The 23,052-nt window shown below is 40.6% G+C and overlaps 1 protein-coding gene across 18 annotated transcripts in view; it reads left to right on the plus strand.

Moving 5' to 3' along the window:
* Window positions 1-23,052, plus strand: part of MYO3B (myosin IIIB) — a 453,696-nt gene that overhangs the window by 383,476 nt on the left and 47,168 nt on the right. For 2 of the 18 annotated variants that reach the window (XM_084999448.1, XM_084999446.1), the window contains one exon: window positions 9,383-9,536. The exons of the other annotated variants lie outside the window; for them this stretch is intronic. In XM_084999448.1, the coding sequence (XP_084855574.1) occupies window positions 9,383-9,396 (14 nt within the window). In that variant the 3' untranslated portion in view covers window positions 9,397-9,536. Of the gene's footprint in view, window positions 1-9,382; window positions 9,537-23,052 lie in introns of those variants that run through there. 18 annotated transcript variants of the gene reach the window in all.

Genomic DNA, 23,052 nt, shown 5'->3' on the forward strand with positions numbered 1-23,052 from the left:
TAAGCAGAGGAGACCTTGAGAGAAAGAGAGAGAGACTTTATAAAACCCAACTGGGTTATCTTCTCAAGCTTCAATTTCTGAATTGTGATCCACAGAAAACTGAGAGTCATGTAAACATTTTGCTCTTTTATTCCCTAAATTTTAGAATTTTGGATGTTTTGCTAAATTTTTTTTCTGCAGGATCAGGCCCTTGTAACAGTGTCCTTATTATAAGGTGATGTGGATTATTTGAAGATGAGAGTATTTGGTAAATGTTTCATCCACCTAAACCTAATTTAACTAACTTGGAAGAGGATTAAGGAGACTCAGACACTGGTATGATCCTGAGGGAAGAGCCAAGATTAATATTCTAAGCTGCCAGAACTATTGTTTCAAATGTTGTGAAATCAGATTTAGATCTTGTACACAAGCTCTTGGCTGGAGAAGGTTTTCCAGTTTGGAAAGAACACCAGCTTCTCCCAGCTGCTGTAGCAGGAGCACAGAATATGGTGTTTAAAGAAAAGAAAATATACATGTAAAATATTGGTTCGAAGGATTGGAGTTAAGTTGGTTTTTTGTCTTCTTTTTTATGTAACTCCTTCCCTTATGCTGGATAGCCTTAGGTTGCTAGGGATAAAATTAATCTTTATTATATTGGATCTTTATGAATAAAGTAGCAGAATATCCCCATTTCCCAGATGAGGTAACTACTGCACCTAAAGGTTAGGTGCCTTGCCCACACTCAGCCAGGAGCCAAGATCCTACACAGGTTCTTCTCACTGAAAAACCTGGGCTCTGGACCACCTTGCTCTGTCTTCTTCCACAGTAAACAAGCCACTCAACTCAATGTCGTTAGACACTGTTTCAGTCTGCTTCGGCTGCTGTAACAAAAATACCATAGGCTGGGTGGCTTGAGCAACAAATGTTTATTTCTTGCAATTCTGGAGGCTGCAAAGTTCATGATCAAGGTGCTGGCAGATTCAGTGTCTGGTGAGGGCTCACTTCCTGGTTCACAGACAAGGATATTTTTCGTGTCCTCACTTGGCAGAAGTGGTAAAGGACTTCTCCTGGATCTCTTTTTAATAAGGGCACGAATCCCATTGAGGGCTCCTAATCACCTCCTGAAGGCTTCACCTCCAAATACTATTACACTGGAGACTGGAATTTCAACCTATGGATTTTAGGGGGACACAAAGTTCTAGTCTCTAGCAGACACACCTAACCCTGCTTTTTGGTGGTTTCCCCTTAATCATCGTGGTATGGATGGCAGGGCTGATTTCATTTAGCAAATGACCAGTCTGATTACTGGTCCTTGAAAAATAACCATTAGTGTTTTATCCTAGCCTAGTTTTCAGATTCTTTGCTTGTGGTTTTTTTCTTTGTGGTTTTGCAGATCTCCAGACAGTTCTCAATTCTTGCACAGTTGTCACTATAAACATTTATTCTACAAGTTAGCAGCACCCAAACAATCTATCTGTAAATGATAGGCAGGAATTTGAAGTTCTCACAGCCTTCTCCTTAAGCCTCTTGCTATCATTGTTCCCTAATGTGGTTCTGGGAACACAACTGGGACTCAAACTTTGTGAAATAAAGGAGTCTATCTGATCATCCTGAAAGACTCACCAATAATACCTCCCTTGTTGATTTGGGATTACCTCCTAAAAGCCTGCTGTTTACATAACCTTATGTTTCTCAAGATAGATAACACTTAAACTTAATTTATCAGACTAGTTGGCTTTCATCTAACAATGGGTAATTTCTAAAGGAATTGGAGATGTTGGTGGGCATTTTTGAGCAAGAGCAACTAAAATATTCATTCATTTCTTTAATATACACTCATTTATCATATGCTTTGATCCAAGCCACAGAAATAGAAAGATGAATCTGATTCTATACCTGCTGTCAAGTGCAATACGTTGTTACATACAGGTTGAGATGGGAACCCAGTGTTAGGGCATTCAACCTGAACCTGAGTTAGGGAATGTTCTGAGAGAAGATGAGCCTGAGATGATTCTTCTGGGCTAAGAGATGGAGTTTGTTGTGTTGGAACATAGGCGGAGCTCGGAGGAACAGTAGGAGATGAGCTAAAGAGGTAAGAGGGTGTCAGGTTAGAAAGGGCCTTGTTTGTTGAGCTGAAAGGTGCCATGTTCTGAAAGTTATGGAAAACAGTGATGATTTTAAGCAGAGGAGTGACATGCTCATTTAGAAAATTACCTCTGGCTACCATGTGGAGAATAGATAGAATGGGGCCAAAACTGGAGATGAGACTAGCAGAGAGGCAGTCCCTGTAGTCGAGGCAAGAGTTGATCAGGGCCTGAATGATAGCAGTGAGATGGATGGAGTGATTTCCCCAGGGAGGCTAAACATGGAAGGTACAGGGCCTGGGGACAGCTGCATGGTAGGAAATAGTGGAGAGAGGAACCTGAAATAAGATTCCTTTGTTTCTGGCTTGTGCTCTTCCTGAACGCATTGTAGAAAAGTGATGCCTTTTCAAAAACTTTTTAAGGCACTGAGTCTCGATGGCAGCTGCTGGTGAAATGATGCTAGAGAGACACATGCAAAACTAGGGTTAGTCTTTCAATACACAGTTGAAATCTTGGTGGTCAGGTGGAGGAGAAATGGAGGAGGCCGTCAAAAGTTGTCATTTCCCCCACCTCCCAAAGGCACGGGGCCCTCCCTATCATGGTCAAGGTTGGCACCCACTTATGCAATACCTCCTCTATGTAACATGGTAGATGTTCCAATGGGCTATACACTTCTTGAAATAATTTTGACAAATATATCTATTGGCTAAATTGAGGAAACAAACACAATGTAATATGTGTTAAGAATCCATGCCTGGTGCTCATTTTTCCAAGCCAATCTATTGTGAGAAACAGTCTATGTCATGACTGATTTCCCTCTAGATATTCCTGAACCTCTTATCCCTTCACTTATTCATCATATAAACTCCAGCCTTCCACACTTGATATTCAGCTCTACCTTTCAATGGGTCTCAGTGTGTTACTAGTCAGGGGACAGGGCTCAAAAAAAGGGGTGCGTGTGAGTTTGTGTATACACACCTATTTAATGTATAATGTATTATATTTTAAAATATATATGTAATATGCATTTTAAAGGTACAATATATATTATTAATATATAATAATATTATATTATGTATATACATATTTTAACCCAGATTGTATACTCTCTAAGGCAGAACCTCTCTCTATAGAAGATATTGGTTATTCTGGAGATTGTACTGCTTCTACGAGATACAATATGTTTTTAGACTATGTTGAACCAGCAAAGTTTGACAGAGTTGAGACTCAAACTGCATTATGTAATAACTTGCAGGTTGTAGTGTGCTTGTTGGTCAAAAGTCCAAAAACTATAGAGTGTCTGGCTGTTTAGACAATTAATTCAAAATGAACACACGCTTGCAGTCTTCCAGAAAGAACCACATCTGGCCTTAAGAACAAAAGCCCTCCTATAAACCATGAAGGGCTCTCAACTCTATTATAAGTCTAGGAAACTTTATTTTCCAAAGTAAAATGAACAGCTGACAAAAGGCCATTAAATTACTTTACAAAATAAGCAGGAATAATTTGTGGCATTTAGTGGCATGCAGGTTATGGAACTTTGATTGACACAAAATTCCCCTAAAATATTTTACAGCATTAATTGAACGGCTCTAAGGTGAAGGAATGACTGTCCTAGCATAAGTTAGAAGAATATTTCCAGTTAAGAGGTGAAAATATAATGTTAATATATATTTCACAGTACACATTTTTTAAGAAAAGAAAACCTTCTAAAAGATTATGTGGTCAGAAATAGGATATATAAATGGTCTCATTTATGATTAATTTCCATCAATCAACCAGGTTGCATTTTTCCCTCTCTAGTCCTTTTCAAGTTTATTAGTAACTATATTACCAGTTAAGTTTAAAGTTCCTTTAAAATGTGTTTGATAACTGCTCTGTTATTATTTCTCATTAGTGCTTAGAGCTGGAATGTGCTTTAGAATTCACCAGCCTAATCGCCCCATATTATAGTGGAAGGAACTAAGGATTGAGAAAATGAAATCACTTGCTTTAGCTCAAAACAAACAAAAAGACTTTCACCCCACGCTGCTTCAAAACACTGGAGCCCTTAATACTGCGTGTATATCTTGGTTAATCAGAAAAGCTTCATTGTGTTCTCTTTATTGAAGTGAAGTAAATCACAAAGCCTTAACTAGTTTCACCCTGAAATGTGACGGTCCTGATGAGGTGCACGCAGGGTGGGCGCTCATTAACCTTCGTCAGGTTGAAGCAATATTTAATCCTAATTGGCTTCATTTTCAGTTGGCCATTATTTAATCTATTGAGATTGACCAGCGTCATGTATGGTTTTCAGGATTTCAACACAATTTGGGGATTTTTTTGCAATGCAGATATTTTCCTTTCGCCCAAGGCAATAATAGACAGGGATGCAAACACTGCTTTAAAGAGGGTGTCTGCTGATTTACATATTTTAAAAGTATTAAGATCAAAGGTAATGAGAATTTAATCCATATGGCATGCAGAAGATAAATAAGAATATTAATACTGTATCAAATACTAATTAAAAGAAACACATGGATCTAATTTTAAGAATGTATCACAGGGATGAAATATTCTTTGTAAAGTTAAGACCTGATGCTCTTGTAAAAAGGACAGTTATGGGGAGTTGTATTTTTCCACCCTCAGGGTGAACGACTGGCTGGTTCATATGTATAGCTTTCATAGACTCATGATAGTAATTATGAGACTGTGATTGTGCTTTTAACAGTTTACAAAGTGCTTTCACATTTTTTTTTTAACCCTCAAAGCAAATCTTTTAGTTCCTAGAACTCTTGCCCCCATATCACCAAAGAGGAAATGTGCTTATACAGACACATGAACCTGGATCCAGACTCAAACTCAGTCTCCCCCTTTCTCTCCTTAAATGGTGAGGACTCAGAGGGTACAAGGGGATAAGCACTGTCATTCACTGAGAAGAATGGGTGTATAAATTGGCACAGCACTTTGAGAGTATCTGTGGCTATTCATACACTTGGTTAGTCATCTCCTTCTAGGAATCTAATTTTAGGAAATAATTAGAGATATGGTCAACTCTTTATGCCTAAGAATGTTTGTGGCTATGTTAAGCAAAAAAAAAAAAAATTTAATAAACCAAGCATCCAACAAAAGATGAATGTTTAACTTATTGTACATCTTAAATGATATAATATTAGGAAGCTATTATCATGTTGACAAAGAATACTTAGTTACCAGCAAGTGTTTGTATTTAAGTGTTACGAGAAAAAAAAAAAAAAGGAGAATATAAAGGTATATAATTCAATTTGTCATATGTATTTACATATTTATATATTTATATATTTATTTTATCTGTATCAGAGGTCAGCAAATATTTTTACATATTTATATATTTATATATTTATATATTTATTTTATCTGTATCAGAGGTCAGCAAATATTTTTCATGACGAATCATTTAATAAATATTTTAGGTCCTGTGGGCCGTAAGATCTGCCGTCGTAGGATAAAAGCAGCATAGACAGTACATAAGCTAATCAGCATGACTGTATTCCAGTGAATTTCATATAATTTTCACATGCCGCAAAATATCATTACTCTTTTGATTTTTTTCAAACATTTGAAATGTAAAAACCATTCTTTGGTCACAGACCATATAAAAACAGCAGTGGGTGAGATTTGGCCTAAAGGTCATAATTTGTCAACCCCTGATTTACATCATTGAAATAAACACCCTAAAAGAGCTGGTTACCTCTGGGTAACAGAATCATGAGAGGTCCTTATTTTCTTCATTAATATACTTGCTTATATGTTCTATATTTTCTATATGCATATATTACACTGTAATTGTTGGAAGAAAAGAATAAGCACTATTTTTTAAAAGGAAGAATTTGTCCAAGTTTAACAAATGGTGAGTGGTAGGGGCGGGTTTTGAACAGAGAAGCCCTTTTTGCCATGCTCAGTGCCCCCTCAGAATCACATTGCTCAGAGATTTATGAATAGTCCAACCCGTTACTTTACCAAAAGGAATAAAGATTCCCAAAACCTAACAGCTCACTCATGACCCGTAGAGGTCCGAGACAGAGTCCCAGCTGCCTCCAGGCCCCCAGACTCCTGGTACAGCTCTTTCTACTTCCTCCCTGGGCACCATTAGATGGAGGCAGGATCAGGCAGGGAGGAAGCGGGGTATAGTTTGAGTTTTGTTTTTTGTGATTTTTTTTTTTTTTGAGCTCCAAATCACTTTTTTCCTTTTTAAAAAAAAAAATTAAATTATAGTTGATTTACAATGTTCTGTCAATTTCTGCTGCACAGCAAAGTGACCTAGCCCAACATATACATACATTCTTTTTCTCACATTATCCTCCAAATCACTTTTATTTTGCATGTTGTCTTTCCTTGAAGCTTTCTTTCTTTTTCTTTTTTTTCTTTCTTCTGCTTCTTTTTTTAAAATCCTACATCCAGTTCTGTAGGCTCTTATGCAAAAGCATCAGAAGCCTGATGTCCTAATAATCCTCCATGAGAGAGTCCCATGTGTGGGGCAAGGTAGTGTTTGTAGAGTCAGCTTTGTGAGAAAAAGAATCAATTTCTGAAGACCGGGTTAGGTGGTTAACTGTCAGCCCTCGCCTGTGAGGATGTGTCCCTAACCAGCACCCTGCTCCCCCAAGGGAGCGTCTCTAGTCTGGCCCTGGCCACCTAGCTCTCCAGTCCCAGGAACATCATAAGGAGAGCTGCTGTGCCAAAGCTCCTTTGTCTTGCCTTTACATTCCCTAGTCAGCATTTCCTGATCACCTATAATGATGTCAAGGTCACTTTGCTGGGCTGGCCTTTGAGGTCAGTAAAGTAGCAGTAACTCCCATGTTCTCCTCCTGGAGAGCTGAGTATCCAGTTGAAATTATTTGTCTAAAGTATTTTGAAAATCGGAGTGCTATGCAAATGTGAGAGGCCATTTTTATTATTGGTGCCTCTGCTTCTCACTAAAAGAGTTAGAGGCCAGAGGCGGAGGCTTTCACAGTGAGCAGAAGCAGGCCCCGAGAGAGTTTCAAGATCTCAGATTTCTAGAAAAAAGAGCAGGCTGTCCACACGTCCTTTCCTCCTGATTGGCCCATCAACATGCTAGTGTAATGGGCTGAAGGGGAAGCTGATAGATGTTAAAGCAGTTTCTAGGTTGTGATTCATTTGAACTTGCATGTGTTCCAAGGGCTCAGAATTCATATCCACAGAATATTAGAAATACCAACCAAAACATTTAAAAAGAAACAGGTTACTATGTCCACAAAGAACAGATTCAGAAAAACTTTTCCTACTCAGATAAAGGTTTTATTATTTATAAGGTGCAGAAGGGAAGGGAGACAAGTTAAAATGATAACTCTAGATTGACGCAAACTAGGGCAAAGGACTTAATCATTCTTTAATACTTACTGTGCTCACCTCATATGGGTTATATACCCCATGAGTGCTTACTGCATGTATATAAAACTGCGTCATAATATAAGCCTGCGTGGTCCTTTGTAGTCACACACATGTTTAATTACAAGATGACTTCATTGGAAGGCTTTTGCTGGCAAGAAATTGCACACCTAACTCAAAACTAGAAGAGGATTTATTGCCTCGCCTAACCGAAATGTCCTGAGACCATGAGGCATGACTCGATCAGGACTTCAAGCTCTATTCTTTGCAGTTCCTTTAACTCTGCCATCCTCCCTGTTTTAGCTTCCACCTCTGGTTAGTTTCTCTTAAGATGGCAAAATGGCTACAGCAGTTGTAGACCTTTACGTTGAAATAAAACCCTGTTCACATGGAGGTAGAGCCTCTGTGTCCCACAATTTGACTGGACTACCCCTACCCAGTCCCCATGGCTGGGGGAGTGGCTCAGGGAATGCTCTGAGCTGACTGGCTGATGCTCGGGTTGTGTGCACCAATGAGTACAAGGAAGGGAATGAGGTTGCCCTGTTATAGACCAATTAAGGCCCATCCCCAGGTCAGAGGTGGAATCAGTCACTCCCATATGCCACTGCTATGCATTATGGAGGGGGAGGAATGCATACTGGAGAGACAACAGTGTTCATTTCATTGGTCAAGGTCCAGCCAGGAAATAGAAACCATGCCAATTATTTTGACAGGGAGAATTTAACTATTTAGTTGTTAACCCATATTTGAGAACTAAAAGGGCAAAAGGGAGACACTGCAGTATCCTGGAGATAATAACTTTAGGAAGCAGCTACCACTCCTGAAGTTTGAGGGACAAAAGAAGATGTTGTGATTATTAGAACTTAGGCTTGGATGCGGGGCCTCACAGAGCTCCAAATAGGGAGCTGTCTAGCTGGTGCTGGTATCGGAGGGATGCAGCCAGGCTGGTTCTGGTGGAGTGGACACTGCAAACCAGAACTAACTGTGACTGCCACAATCAACCAATGCAGCCAGGATGAAGATGTGTGGCTGCAGGGCTGCTGATAGGGACCAGAAGCAAACAGGAGGAAGCAAGTCCCTCCTTCCCTCTCCAGCTTCAAAGTCTCTCTCCAGCACCCACTGTTCACAGAACCTTATAGGAAGTCATATAGCAAAGGAGAAATATGACTTGTCAGGTCCCATCCCACCATCACACAAAGATTGTGGAATGACAGTAATAGTATTAGAGTGAGAAGGAAAGAGAAAAGAAATTAGTGTGCTCGTATACACACACTTATGCATAAGAAAGGCAAGAAGAGAGAGCTCCCGTCGTGGCTCAGTGGTTAACGAATCCAACTAGTATTCATGAGGCCTTGCTCAGTGGGTTAAGGATCTGGCATTGCCTTGAGCTGTGGTGTAGATCACAGACATCGCTTGGATCCGAGTTGCCATGGATGTGGTGTAGGCCAGCAGCTACAGCTGATTCAACCCGTAGCCTGGGAACCTTCATATGTCATGGGTGCAGCCCTAAAAAGACAAAAGACAAAAAAAAAAAAAAAAAAAAAAAAAGACAAGAAGAAAAATAATATGGCTGCTACAGTCCTTGTTACTATAAATGAAATGGTCATTGAACCATAGTTGATGCTTATCATGTCTTTATTCCTTACCCTGTGGTCTCTCCACCAAGACCTCAGCTTGTTGAGAATCTTTTCCAAAGGGTCTACAACGTCACTGGTTCTGCATGTTGCTGCTTGCTGTCATTTTCCATTAGCGTTTACTGTTGCACGTGGAGGTACTAAGAGGCACCCAAAGAATGTCCAGAGTTCCAAACAGCATCCTATTTTCCCCATTGTGTAATCCCAATTCTCTGACAATCAGGAATGATCCATCTAGCAGAGTAACCCCTTTCTTTACCTGTTGGTTCAGTGACCTAAGAAGCCCAAAAAACCAAGTGGCTGTCTTGTCTTCCAATTCAGGGGAACCATTGTGATGCTCCCCAGTGGAAGCATTCCTCTCTTCAGTACCAAGACCTTCAAATCAGGAGAAGTGAACGTTGTGGGGACAAGAAGCAAAAACTCCATGGCCAACTATTTTAACTATTTAGGAAGTAATAAATTCTAGAGTGAACCGTTATCTCTGATGTGTTACTCCCCTGGAAAAATGTTTTTACCTTGGACTTTAGTCTCCTGGAGGGCAAAGTCTATAACTCATTCTCGTTTGTATACCCACCGGGGCCTTTTATAACATCTGTAATCTAAGAGGCAATCAATAATAAATGCCGGTCGAATGTATTGGTGGATAATAGCTGGATATGGGCTAACTGGATAGTATCAGAAGACGAAAAAGACTTTTTTCATTTTCAGTTAATATTGCTAGGACACACATAAAAGCTAGGATTCTGCAGTCTCTGGATTTAGGAATAAATTCGAGTAATCTGTGACTCAGCACCCCATGTATCAGTATCAGGATGAAGATTGCTAGGATGCGAGTTGCTCCAAGGAGACGGTGGGTCTCTGCTCCCCTTTGGAGCGCCACGGCTTTCAGGTAGTGTTTAATATTACTGTGCACTTGAAAGTGGAGTATCTTAAATTTTAGAAGATTCATTTTCCCATGACTTTAAGCAGGAAACTATTTCATTAGCTCCTCTTCCCAAATCCAGAGGAGTTTCTGACATGCGAACCAAAGCAGTCTTCCACTGCCTGGAGCTCCTTCACAACATCAAACACTTAATGAAAATGTTTTCCTCAAACCTCAAGCATTTCCAGATATTAAATGTGAAGAGGAAAGATTTTGCTCTAACTGCAAAGTGTTCTACCACTGCAGGGTATGTGAGAATGCTCGTGTGTGTGTGTGTGTGTGTGTGTGTGTGTGTGTGTGTGTGTGTGTGTTTGCTGTTTAATACTTCTGAGATAAATGTAATATTATGCCCACACCCTCTCTAAACGAGGTTGCATAAACAATACCTGCTTGAGGTACTCTCAGGGGCTCGTTAGGAAGAATTGGAAGGGATGTGAGCCCTCCCCCAAACACAGCCAGGCTGTCAGCCTGAGAGAAAGTGGATTCTATGTGCACAAGGCTGATGTGCTCTCCTAGGGCTGTAATGTCTGGGGACCCAACATGGCTTGTTTCAAGATTAAGAGGCAGGGGTGGACAAAAGGGAGACCAAGCAGCTTGATTTTAATTAGCTCTGTTTTTACTAAAGCTCAGTTTTAGGGGCTGGCCTGGACCTCATTTTATTTTATTTTATTTTTGGTGTTTTGGTCACGTGCACTGTATGTGGAAGTTCCTGTACCAGGGATTGAACCAGGATTGAGCCACCTGAGCAGCTACAGGGACAATGACAGATTCTTAACCCGGTGCCCCGCAAGGGAAATCCTGGCTGGACTTTAAAAATAGAACAGCTGTTCTGCAGTTGAAGTTGCACCCTCATGAGCTACTATGCAAACAAAGTATGAGGTACTTTGTTTTAAATAAATAATAGCAAAAGTAATTCCCTGTGAGAGGATATTGGAAACTTAGTGAACATTTTCTGTTAAAGGATTTCAAAAGCATCCTAAGGTTAATACAGCGAACATTCTTAATTACTGTTAAAATTTGCATTTTACATAATTTATACTTTGTTAAAAATGTATTAAATATCCTAGGCTATTAATATATATTGCTGTATTATCCAAGTCTGCACTCATTTCTCTGAACTAATATATTCACATTGTTCACTTGTGAAACTTGCTTTAAAGAGTGGATATTATGATCTAAATGAACAGACCCCCCCACAAGAATTGTGTTGTCCCCAGCTGATAGTGCCATTATATGGAGGGCCTGGAAAGCTTCCCAAAAGCTTAGATCTTCAGCAGTAGCTCCAAAGAGTTTAGTGCTTTCTTATAGAATGACTTTATTACAGAAATTCTACATAGTGTGGGCAACAGATTATTTTTATGAAATTCGTATTCTAATTGGTCCATAAATCCTAAGCAACAGAAAGTTTATGGGTTGAATTTAATTACTCACCAAGTTTGTAGAACTTGTCACTATAGAAGCAACTATTCATATAAAGGCAATAAAATATGCTTCTTGGTTGTGTAATAAAATGGAGAACTACAACCAGCAAAGAACTGGAGAATCAGCATCATCAAATTTAAAGACCTGTGACTTGTTAAACAATATTCTTTCTTTGGTCAAGACCTTTTCAAGTTCTTTGAGCACAATTGGGGCAATGCCAGTTACAATCCCAAGAGTCAGGTCTTTAGTTTATATGTATAGTAATAAAATATTTTCAAACCCCAGCAAAGAAGATAGTACTAAAACACCCCATAATCAGTCTTAATATCTCACCCTGTTTGCTTCAAGTTGTTTGTTTGTTTGTTTGTTTTAATTTGAAATACTGTTGAGGAGTTCCCTGGTGGTATGATAGATTAGGATCCAGCATTGTCACTGCTGTGGTGAGGGTTCCATCCCTGGCCCGGAAACGTCCACATGCCAGAGGTGTGGCTACAAATAAATAAATAAATATTGTTGAACTCCCCATTATCCTATCCCAATCCTATCTTTCCTCTCTTATTCCTACAGTAATCACTATCCTGAATTTTCATTTCATTCCCTAACATGTTTTTAACGTTTTGCTAAATGTGTAGTGACACAGTTCAGGACTCACTACCTCAAAATATGGCACCTTGGCATCCTGGCTATTTCAAGCTGAAGGAATTTGAGAAATGGCACGTGTAGGAAGGACTTTCTTCCCTTCCCCTGAAGCAGATCATAAAACTCTCCTGTAAAAATACCCTCCTTACGCCCAGAGGAAAGCAGCATCCTTAACTCCCAAGAGAAGGGACACAAAGAGGAATCTGATCAAACACATGTTGCTAAATTTCCCTGAGTTTACTGCACTTAGCTCACTCGTGTCCTATCGCATCTTTCTACTCTTCAACAAACCTAGCATGAAAGCCCTCAGGGTTAACCATTTCTTTGGATCTTCATTTTCGTAGGCTGGCACCCGTGTCACGTAAAATTTACATTAAGTAAATTTGTTTTCCTCTTGTTAACCTGTCTTTGTCAGTCTAATTTTCAGATCCAGCCAGGGACCCTAAGAGGGTTGAGAAAAATTGGCAGAAGTCAGTTTATCCTGAAACTAAAGAATGTTAGGCTCAGGAGCAGCCCCTCCTACCATTTCCTCCAAGGCCCAGAGGTTGTCAAGGGAATTGTCGGGGAAGCAGCCCCACCCACAGGCTGGAAGTCTGAAGCACCACCCAAGCATGTCTGGGGGTGATGGGGGGGGGTCCTCTGGGCCTGAACTGGGGGGCCCTGGGGCTGCCAGGATGATCTCTGTAGCCTCCCAGCTTGCAGCAGCCAGAGACATTCTGTCCCTGGTGGGTCTCCCTGCCCCTCTTGTTCTCGTCATCCTGAGAGAAGAAGCTGCTACCTGCTCAGGGGCCAGGGGCCAGGCTGCCCTGGGAGCCCTGTCCAGAGAGGTCACATGAGGTCACATGGCCATTCTGCTTGGCAAGAAGGACAGAAATTAGAGAGTTGTGATGCTTAAATCTTTTCTTGTATTTGTTGATCAGCCATGCTAGAAGAAAGATGAATTGTCTGTTTATACTCTCTATAGAAAAATTTATTACAAAAAAAATCAAAGAGAATGAAGCTAACAAACATAAGAAAAGATTGTATTAAGAAAGTATATCAAATAGTTAATAATTATATTACATTGTTTTTCTGGATTTTGTGCCTGGTATTTATCAACTTTTTAAAATTTAAAATTGTGTTCTTCTCATTCAAAATTAATATTCAAGTTGGTACCTAATATTATATTCTATTTTATATTTAAAAATTTTTATTTATAATCTTTTTTTTCCATGAGGACCCCTTTTTAAATTGTATAAGCTTCAAGTCCCACAAGAGCTTCCCTATATGAAAGCATAAATAGTATATGTTTTTAACTTTATAAATACAGAAGGTATTGATCACTCTGCAAGTTGATTTTTTTCCTTAAAATGTTTCCAGTATTTATTCATGTTGATACATGTAGCACTCTTTTATAAATTTCATGAAGACAACACATGAAACACATGTGTTTTCTTTTTTGTTGCCATTTAGTTTGTTCATGAATTTCCACTGTGACAGAAGATGCTGTGATGATGTTCTTGTGCATATCTCCTTGTGTACAAGTTCAAGGGCATATCTCTTCCTAAAAAGGAATTACTGGGTCACACAAGATGCACATCTACTGTTCAGAATATTGCCAAGTTGCTCTCCAAAAATAAGGTACAAATTTGCACTCAGACAGAAGACTGTGAGCCTTCCTTTTCTCCATATCCTCATCAAGCCTTAGAATTTTCAGACTTTTTTTTTTGTCTTTTTGCCATTTCTTGGGCCGCTCCCACAGCATATGGAGGTTCCCAGGCTAGGGGTCGAATCAGAGCTGGAGCCCCCGGCCTACGCCAGAGCCACAGCAACGCAGGATCCAAGCTGCGTCTGCGACCTACACCACAGCTCACGGCAACGCCAGATCGTTAACCCACTGAGCAAGGGCAGGGATCGAACCCACAACCTCATGGTTCCCAGTCGGATTCGTTAACCACTGTGCCATGACGGGAACTCCAGAATTTTCAGACTTTAAAAAAGCTTTCCAGTCAGAAACACAGCGATGTATGGCTTTCTTTGTCTCTGACTAATAATAAAATAAGTACTTTCTCATATGTTAATGGGCATTTGGCTTTCTTTTTTTATGAACTGCTGATTCATGTCCTTTATTTTTCTATTGGGTTGCCTTTCTTTTATTTATTTGGAAGAATTATTTCTGTGTTATTTTTTGTGCCTTATATGCATTGCAAATATATTCTCTAGTCTGTGCCTTGTTTTCTATATTTATGTATAGTATCTTTTACTGAACAGATGATTTTAATTTTAACATAGTTTTACCAATTTCTTTTCTTTATAGCTTGTGCTTTTTGTGCCTTGGTTAAGAAATCTTTCCTCCCCAAGCTCATAAAAATATTAAACTTTATATATCTTTTAAACTTTTTACTATTTTGCTTTGCACATGTAGTTACTCCACCTCAAATTTATTTTTGTATATAACATGAGAGAAGAACTCAACATTTCTTTTTTTCTATATGGATAACTTCATTGCTCCCACTCCATTTGTAGAATAGTGCATCCTTTCCCTACTGACTTGTAACATAGACTGTATTTATTTCCTATGGCTCCAGTAACAAATTACCACTAATTTGGTAGCTTTAAACAACACGAATTTATTATCTTACAATTCCTGAGGTCAGAAGTCCAAATGGATCCTGCTGAGCTAAAATCAAGATGTAGGCAGGGCTTCATTCCTCCTAGAGAACCAAGAGGAGAATCCACTTCCTTGCTTTTCCCACTTCTGGATGCCTTCCACAATCTGTGGCTCATGACCCTATTTGTCCATCTTAAAAACCAGCAATGCCAGGCCAAGTCCTTCTCACTTTGCCAACTGTCTGACACTGACTCTTTGACCTCCCACTTCCATTTTTAAAGACTCTTGTGATTACATTGGGCTCACCCAGATAATCCAGGATAACCTCCCTATTGTAAAGTCAGGTCAACTGATTAGCAAGCTTAATTCCATAGGTACCTTCAATTCCCCTTTATTATGTAACCTAACGTATTCACAAATTCTGAGAACTAGAGGGAGTTCCATGGTGGTCCCGTGGTTAGGATTCAGCACTTTCTCCACTGTAGCCTGGGTTTAATCCCTGGTCCGGAAACTGAGATCCCACATCAAGCCATTGCATGCTGTGGGGGGAAAAAAAAGAAAAAAAAAAAAAGGATATGGACATCTTTGGGTAGATGGGGATGGGTGGGATGGGCATTATTCTGCCTACTATATAGATCAAGTTTCCAAGTCTGTTTTGAGGGCTTTCTGTTCTGTTCCGTTGGTTTATCTGTCTATCCTGTGCCAATACCATACCATCTTAATTACAATAGCTTTGTAATAAATTTTGATGTCTGGGAGACAAGCCTCACCCCTTCCACATACCTGGCGTTATTCTTCAAAACTTTCTGGAATATTCTTGTTCTTCTGGTCTTCCGTGTAGCTTTTAGGATTAACTCAGCAAGTTGCATAGGAAGTACGTTGGGATTTTGCCCTGAATATGTAGTTCAAATTAGGAAGAATTTCTGTTCATAAGTAAAGAATACTGTATTTATTCTGTTGGTCTTTTATGTCATTCAATAATGTTTTAGAAAGTCTTTGTCTGTCTCTCATATCTTTTCTTAAATTTATTTTTTTAATTTTTGTCAAACTTGTTTATCTACTGTTGCCTGATTACCCCCAAAACTTAGTTTTACTTAGAAGTACAAACTTTTACTATCTCACAGTTTCTGAAGGCCAGGAATTCAGAAGCAGTTTAGTTGTGTGATTCCAATCCAGGATTTTTTCATGAGATTTAAGTCAAAATATAAGCCAGAGCTGAAGGCTTGACAAGGGCTAGAGGATCTGCTTTCAAGATGACTATTGCAAGGACGCCTCAGTTCCTTTCTGGCTGTTGTCAAAAGGCTTCATTTCTTCACCATATGGGCCCCTTTTTAGAGCTGCTTTTTGTGTCCTCATGACACAGTAGCTGGCTTCCACCCACAGGGGTCCAAGAGAGAAGGGCTGAAGCCACAATATCTTATACAACCCAATCTTGGAAGCCATACATGGCAATTTCTGTGGTATCCCCTGCTACACAGGAATACCAGGAAGCCAGAAAATGGGGGGTCCATTGGGGCCCCTCTTGGAGGCAGGCTACCACATTTATATTTTCTGTTACTTTTATAAATGGGACTGAAACAGTTGATTTTTCCTGTTGATTTTGAACATCAACTTGCTGGACTCATTAGTTTCTATAGTTTATAGATTGTCTCAGGCTTCCTACGTAGCCTATCACATCGCCAAGAATAAGAAAAAAAATGATCTCCAATGATACCATTCTTTTTTCTTCTTTCACCTTATCACATTTTTCTAGAAGCTTTAATACAATATTGGATATTAGCAGAACTAATGAATATGAGTAATTTCCTGACCTTAATGAGAATGTCTCTAAAGTTTCACCACTCAGTATGATTTTTCATGTAAGTTTTAAATAAGTTAACTTTATAAGAGTAAGTATATTATCTTCTATTCCTAGTTTGATATTACTTAAGAGTGTTATATTTTGTCAAAGGCTATTTAGATGAACTACAGAACTAAAGTTCTTCTTTAACTTTCTAAATAGTGTGGTATATCAGTATTACACATTGCTAGGCCTTTAAAAACACTGAACCATCCTTGAAATCCTGATATTCTATTTGATCCTTTTTTATACACTACTGAATTTTATTTGCTGCTTTATAGCCTTAACTACATACAGTTTTGCCGTTTCTTCTTCAGAGCTTACCATAGTTCTGCGGAGTCAGTGACTTATGTAAATATTTTATAGAGGTTTGTATGCAGAACCCTGGCTGACAGTGCTCTCGCTGTGGTGCTTTTGGTCTGCCAGAGCCCCAAGGTTGTTACCTCACTATTAGTCATAATACTCCAGACAACTTGCCTAGGTGGGAAAAACGAAGAAAAGACTGAATGCTGTGCCCCTGAAAAAATACACATAGTTTTCAGCATGAGCTTTAGAGGAATAAAATTTAGTATTTCATGATTGAGTTCCTTTTACTCATTCTCATGGACCGTGGCTGAATAACTGCAATAATAGCAATGACCTTAGGTAGGAAATGAAACCCATATGATAATACTCAAAATTAGGAGAACTGGAAACTGGTGAGTCTGGGTTTGGAATTTTTTTTTCATTGTTACTATTGTCAGGTTTTAATATTGCATACTTAGACACACACACACACACACACATACATTCTGGCACTTATCTACTTTTTTTTCTCTCTTATGTTATAGGACCTCTTGAAGGCAGGGGTCATTCAACTAAATAGTTCAATAAATGAAGCAACTATTATGTGCTGGGCATGAAGTTTTAGGCCATTTGCATACAGTTGTAATAAGACAGAGAGTCCACCCTTCATGAAATTTACAAAGGGGAAGAAAGATATAAGCAGTGATAAACATGAAAGGGATTGTTTGAAAGGGAAAGTTCAAGAGGCTAATAGTTAATTAATAGCCTGGTCCAAGGGACCAGAGACAACTACCCTAGGAAAGCTGTAACTAAGCTTAGATTTAAAGGATGAGTAGACATTGGTCTCATACAGTATAGCAGGGAGTGTGTTCCAGGCAGAGGGAATGATGCAAAAGCTGGGAGAAAAAAAGAAAGCAGAGAGCCTCATGGAACTTGAAGGGCTGGAGGCAGTCCAGTCCACCTGCCGCATGATGTACCATAAATCTAGAGAGGGAAGCAAGGAGCAGGTCTTGTCAACAGGCTAAAGATTCGGGGTGTTTTATACTATGGGCATTTTCCATGACACTTTAATAGGGCTTCTTGCTCACAGGCAGCTATTAATTATTGTTTGTTAAATGATTTAAGGCAAAAGTCAGTTGGATTCCCTTCTACCAGTGCACCTCCTCAGTAAATGGGAAACTCTAAGCACTGCTTCTCAGACAGCTATAGCCAGTGCTGGCTCCAGAATCCCCATGTGGGCAGAAATTAGGGATTGCAGCCTGGTTTGAGAGAAGCTAGAGGACTAGCCTCCAAGCCATGTGTACTCTGTAGGCCCACAGCTTCTACTGAGACTGTGTGTTTATCAAGGTGGCTGTGGAAGGGCTGCTGGTACAGATTGGGATGAGGGACAGCTAAAGAGGTGCCAAAGTCTCATCTGGACTTTCTTTTCTTTCGTTCTTTTTTTTTTAACTTTTTAGGGCCACGCACGCAATATATGGAAGTTCTGAGGCTAGGCGTCAAATCAGAGTTATAACTGCCAGCCTACCCCACAGCCTCGCTGGATACTTAACCCACTGAGTGAGGCCAGGGATCAAACCCACTGAACAAGGCATCCTCATGGATACTGGTCAGATTCATTACCACTGAGCCACATTGGGAACTCCTCACCTGACCTTCTGATGGGCTGCAGCCTCCTCTGCCAATGTGGGCCTTGCTAATCCCTCACAATTTTAGCTAAGTAGCCTAACCTCTATCTGTTTTATGGTAAAAGCTAATATTTAAGTACAATAACAACATTATACCTTTGATGATGGTACATGTTAATAAGCTATCTTTTCAGGCAAGACTCATCTGTGGCAATTTTAATGAAGCTATTAAGAAATATATAGTGGTACGGAGCCAAAAGGTATGTGTCATCACAAACAAGTGAGAACAATCTCACAGTTCAAGAATTATCTTAATCTAATGTAAGATAGATCCCAAGACTGGACAGGCTAACAATTGCAAGGCACCCTGTTGATTTACAAATTACCTTCTACCCACTTTTTTAGGAATTAAAAAGTCCTTTGCAGAGGCAAAGGCTCTTTCCTGCAACATAACTTAATGAAGAAGAGTTTCTAATACTATAAGCAGATTGAAGTTCGTGATGGCTTGAGATGTACTACCAGTGGGTCTGGAAAATTCCCAGGAAGCAAGGAACAGGAAGGAGCTTCTGAGATTGGATGTCACTCAGAGACGCCACTGAGAAGGGTTGAGGGTGGAGATAGGAAGCTTGGTGTACAACTGCTGCCTCCCTTCTTAGACTCTGGAAAGAAACCCAAACAATACAGGCTTTGGGGCAAATGTGTGTGGTGGAGTCAAGTCCTAGGGGAAGAGCACTGTTTTGGAGGAAAGATGACCTCACCACCCTTCTCTCCAATTCTGGACGCGTTGCTGGGGTCACCGTGTTTAACCGCACGTCCCTGGCTAGGCCCCCTCTAAACAGCACCCAGTGGGACGCTCCCGTTTTCCTCAGTCTCGTGCTTTTCCTCACAATCCTCCCTCTTCCTCTTTGCCCCCTTTCCTTCCTCTACGTCTTTCTCTCTCTCATCTTTTTCTTTAAAAAATACAAATTCCAGTAGGAGCTGTGACTTTGAGGTCCCCTCAAAGAGCAAAATAAGTACTCAGCAACAGGCATTCAACATTTAAACCTTTTACTAAGAAAAACAATTGTCATTGAGGCTTTTCCCTCTTGGGGCCCAGGGAGGGGGACAATGGGACTTTTTCTTTCACTCTCCCTCAGAACGCCCTCCTGAGCTTACTCTCTGGAGGTTGACAGACCCTCTCTGCAACTGCTCACTTCAAAGGGTATGAAAGCTTGGCAAGGGGACACAGCCCCTCTCCACAGATGAGAAACTAGCTCTGGCCAGAGAACTGGGGGCCCAGCTTTGCCCCCGGCCCTCTGGCCACGCCTGTCACTCCCTGGACTGCTGCCCCTGCAGAGCCCATCCTCAGGAGCGAATGGAACTTGGTCGGCTCTCATTTTAGTTTTCTGAGCATGTTTATGTGTATAGCCAACTCTGGTTTCTGCTACCAGACTGGCCTCTTGAGAGCAGGGACCAAGTCTGGGTTCTGCCTCTGGTCCCTGCTGCGTCCTGACCTGGCAAAGGAGAGCTCAGCCTCTCTGTGGTCCTGAGGCCGAAGCCTTCAATGAGTGGTTGGGCCCTTTCTCACCGAGCCTTCTCCCACAGACCCCTGGGAACATTGCATCCCTTCTAAGTTTGCCTTCAGCATTCCCTCGGCCACATCCAAGGTCTCCATTAAAAATAGGATAACAAGGACTTTCTGCGGTGGCTCAGCGGTAACAAACCCGACCGGTATCCATAAGGACTCAGGTGCGACCCCTGACCTTACTCAGTGGGTTAAGGATCCAGCATTGCTGTGACCTGTGGTATAGGTTATGAATCATGGCTTGAATCTCTCATTGCTGTGGCTGTGGTGTAGGTCGGCAGCTATAGCTCCAATTTGACCCCTAGCCTGGAAAATTCCATTTGCCACGGGTGCGGCCCTAAAAAGACAAAAAAAAAAAAGGGGGGGATAACTGGTTAAGACTGGAGGCATCAGAGTTCCTGTCGTGGCTCAGTGGTTAATGAATCCGACTAGGAACCATGAGGTTGAGGGTTCGATCCCTGGCCTTGCTCAGTGGGTTAAGGATCTGGTGTTGCCATGAGCTGTGGTGTAGGTCACAGACTCGGTTTGGATCTGGCGTTGCTGTGGCTGTGGCTACAGCTCTGATTCCGTATGCCTTGGGTGTAGCCCTAGAAAAGACAAAAAAATAAAAATTTAAAATTTAAAAAAAAGACTGGAGGCATCACTTTTCTTTTCTTTTTTTTTTTGTCTTTTTTTTTTTTTTGTCTTTGTTTGCTATTTCTTGACTTTTCTAAATTTTCATTTATTTTACCTAGTGTCATTGATCTCTATTTAGAATGAGATCTAAATAGATCTCTATCTGAATCCAGGTCTTTGCTCTGAGGGATCTATAAGAACAGCGTTTCTCTGAGAAAAATCAAGATGAGCATGAAGCTTGTTTACCCTAGTAAATAACAGCAATAATAAATATTATTTCATGTGCATTTTTCTCTTTGCCCGCACCTGAGTCAAATGTTTGTCACATGATATCTTAAGTAAGATAACGTGTCTATCGGTAGGTACCATTATTCTTCCCTGAAGAGAAAAGAGGTTTGGTGCTTTGGCCAAGTTCACACTGTGGGTGAGCAGTACAGCCTGACCTCAGCTTCAGGTGTCATGGTGAGGAGAAAAAGGGCTTTCTCCCTGAAGATGTTATTTTCATATATATATATATATATATATGTGTGTGTGTGTGTGTGTGTGTGCGCTAATTTACAAAGCATCTCTTTTGTTTTCAGTGGATCCTGTAAAGGGCTTTTTTCACCCTCTGCTGTGCCTGTCTTGTTTTCTTTTCCTCCGTCTACAGTTAGGGTCACACAATGATAAACAACTCGACCAAAACAAAAATGTGGGCATTTCCGTGGTGGCACAGGAGAAACGAATCTGACTAGCATCTATGAGGACATGGGTTCGATCCTGGCCTCGCTCAGTGGGTTAAGGATCCGGCATTACTCTGAGCTGTGGTGTAGATCACAGATGCGGCTTGGATTCCGTGTTGCTACAGCTCCAACTGGACCCCTGGCCTGGGAACCTCTATGTGCTGTGGGTGCAGCCCTAAAAAGACCAGAAAAAAAAATGTGGCAACACCCAGATTTAAAATGTCTTGTATACATGCTACCAGGCATCCGACTAATAAAATGAATCAGAATTTTTTATTTGATTATAAACTTTTCATCCAGGATGGTGACCACCTTGTGGGGCTCTATTTTTGTGGTATAATTCCCTCCAATAAACTTGGAGATATTATATAATCGAAATGAATGAGGTGTGGGTATCTCTGCCAAAGCTAGAGATTAAGCTTTTTTCTGTTTTTCTCCCCTCTTTTTAAAAGAAAAACAGAATCTGTAGGCCTATCATCATTTTCATGAAGTATTTATTTACCAATTAGTCAGCACTGTGAACTCGTTGATTTAATGATCTCTCCTATGATTTATGCATAACTTTTATTAATTGAGCCTGTGGAGATGAAGGGCAGATATAAATTAATGTGGAAAATATATGACTTGTCATTCCTTTAGATACAGTTCTCTTCAGCTATCTTTGCTTGCTTGCTTTTTTTTTTTTTTTTTTTTTTTCCCCGTTAAAGCGTTTCTTGAATTTTAGGTGGAAGGTTAGATCAGTACCAGGGAATATTCATGGGGATTTCACACCTGTTAAAACAGTTAGCAAGACCTTTTATTGATCTGAAAGGTGATTCTTAATACTTAAAATCATTTCAAAGGGAAACAGCAATAAGCTTAAGTTAAAAAGCAACTTAGAACTTCCAAAATTTTTTATCAGCCAAACAAGCTGCTGAGGAGTTATTTTTAGATGGTCTGCCTTTGATTCTGACCCTTAGGAGGAAAACTAAAATAACTTTTCAGTAGATACTAGGTAGCTACTCCCCTAGAATCTGGGACACTTTTAACAAGTCGGCCTAACTGAAACGGTTGCACCTTCTCAGCTCCAGAGCCCAGCCAGGGCTCCTGTCATTCTTCTAGCACAGCACTTCTCCTCCTCGGCTGCACCTTGGAATCGCCAGGGGAACTTTTAAAAACATCCCACCTCCAGAGATTCTGATATAATTGCTCTGGGGTGTGGTCTGACCACCGAAATTATTTTAAAGTTCCCCAAATGGCTCTAAGGCGCAGCCAGGGCTGAAAATGACAGCTCTGGGGACATGCGCAGAGAGGAAACCTGATAAAGAAGTCTTGCACATAAATTCCAGCACATCCTCGGGTTGTGAAAGTTTCTACTGGCCTGAATAATGCGTCCCAGGTGAATAACATATCACTCCTGGCGATTCTTTGTGTCCTGAGCCAAGAGGAGTTTCAGGAGTCACTGGAGCACATCTTTCTTTTAAGGAGGACCGAAAAAGTATCCATTCTTCTATCACACTCACCTCCGAAAACTCAGGACAGAAAGAAGCAGGCGGCTGAGCAGTTGGCTCACTTTTCCCCCATTGCACTGCAGGGTCTTGAGCTCTTGCAGCACCGCCCCTACTTTTGCACGCCCTTTTGTGGTTCTCCAGGAGAGGACACAGGGTCATGTCAGGCACAGGCGTGCTTTTGCCCCGAAACCCCTCCCCACCCTCCACCACCACCACGATACTTGTGTGACGACCAGCCAGCATTAGGAGTCCCATGTGGGGACCATGGGACAGACCC

This window comes from Sus scrofa, chromosome 15, assembly GCF_054392235.1.
Source record: "Sus scrofa isolate SSC_HxYL_T2T_F1_AM1 chromosome 15, Sscrofa_HxYL_maternal_Yorkshire_Landrace_v2.0, whole genome shotgun sequence".
Classification (NCBI taxonomy): domain Eukaryota; kingdom Metazoa; phylum Chordata; class Mammalia; order Artiodactyla; family Suidae; genus Sus; species Sus scrofa.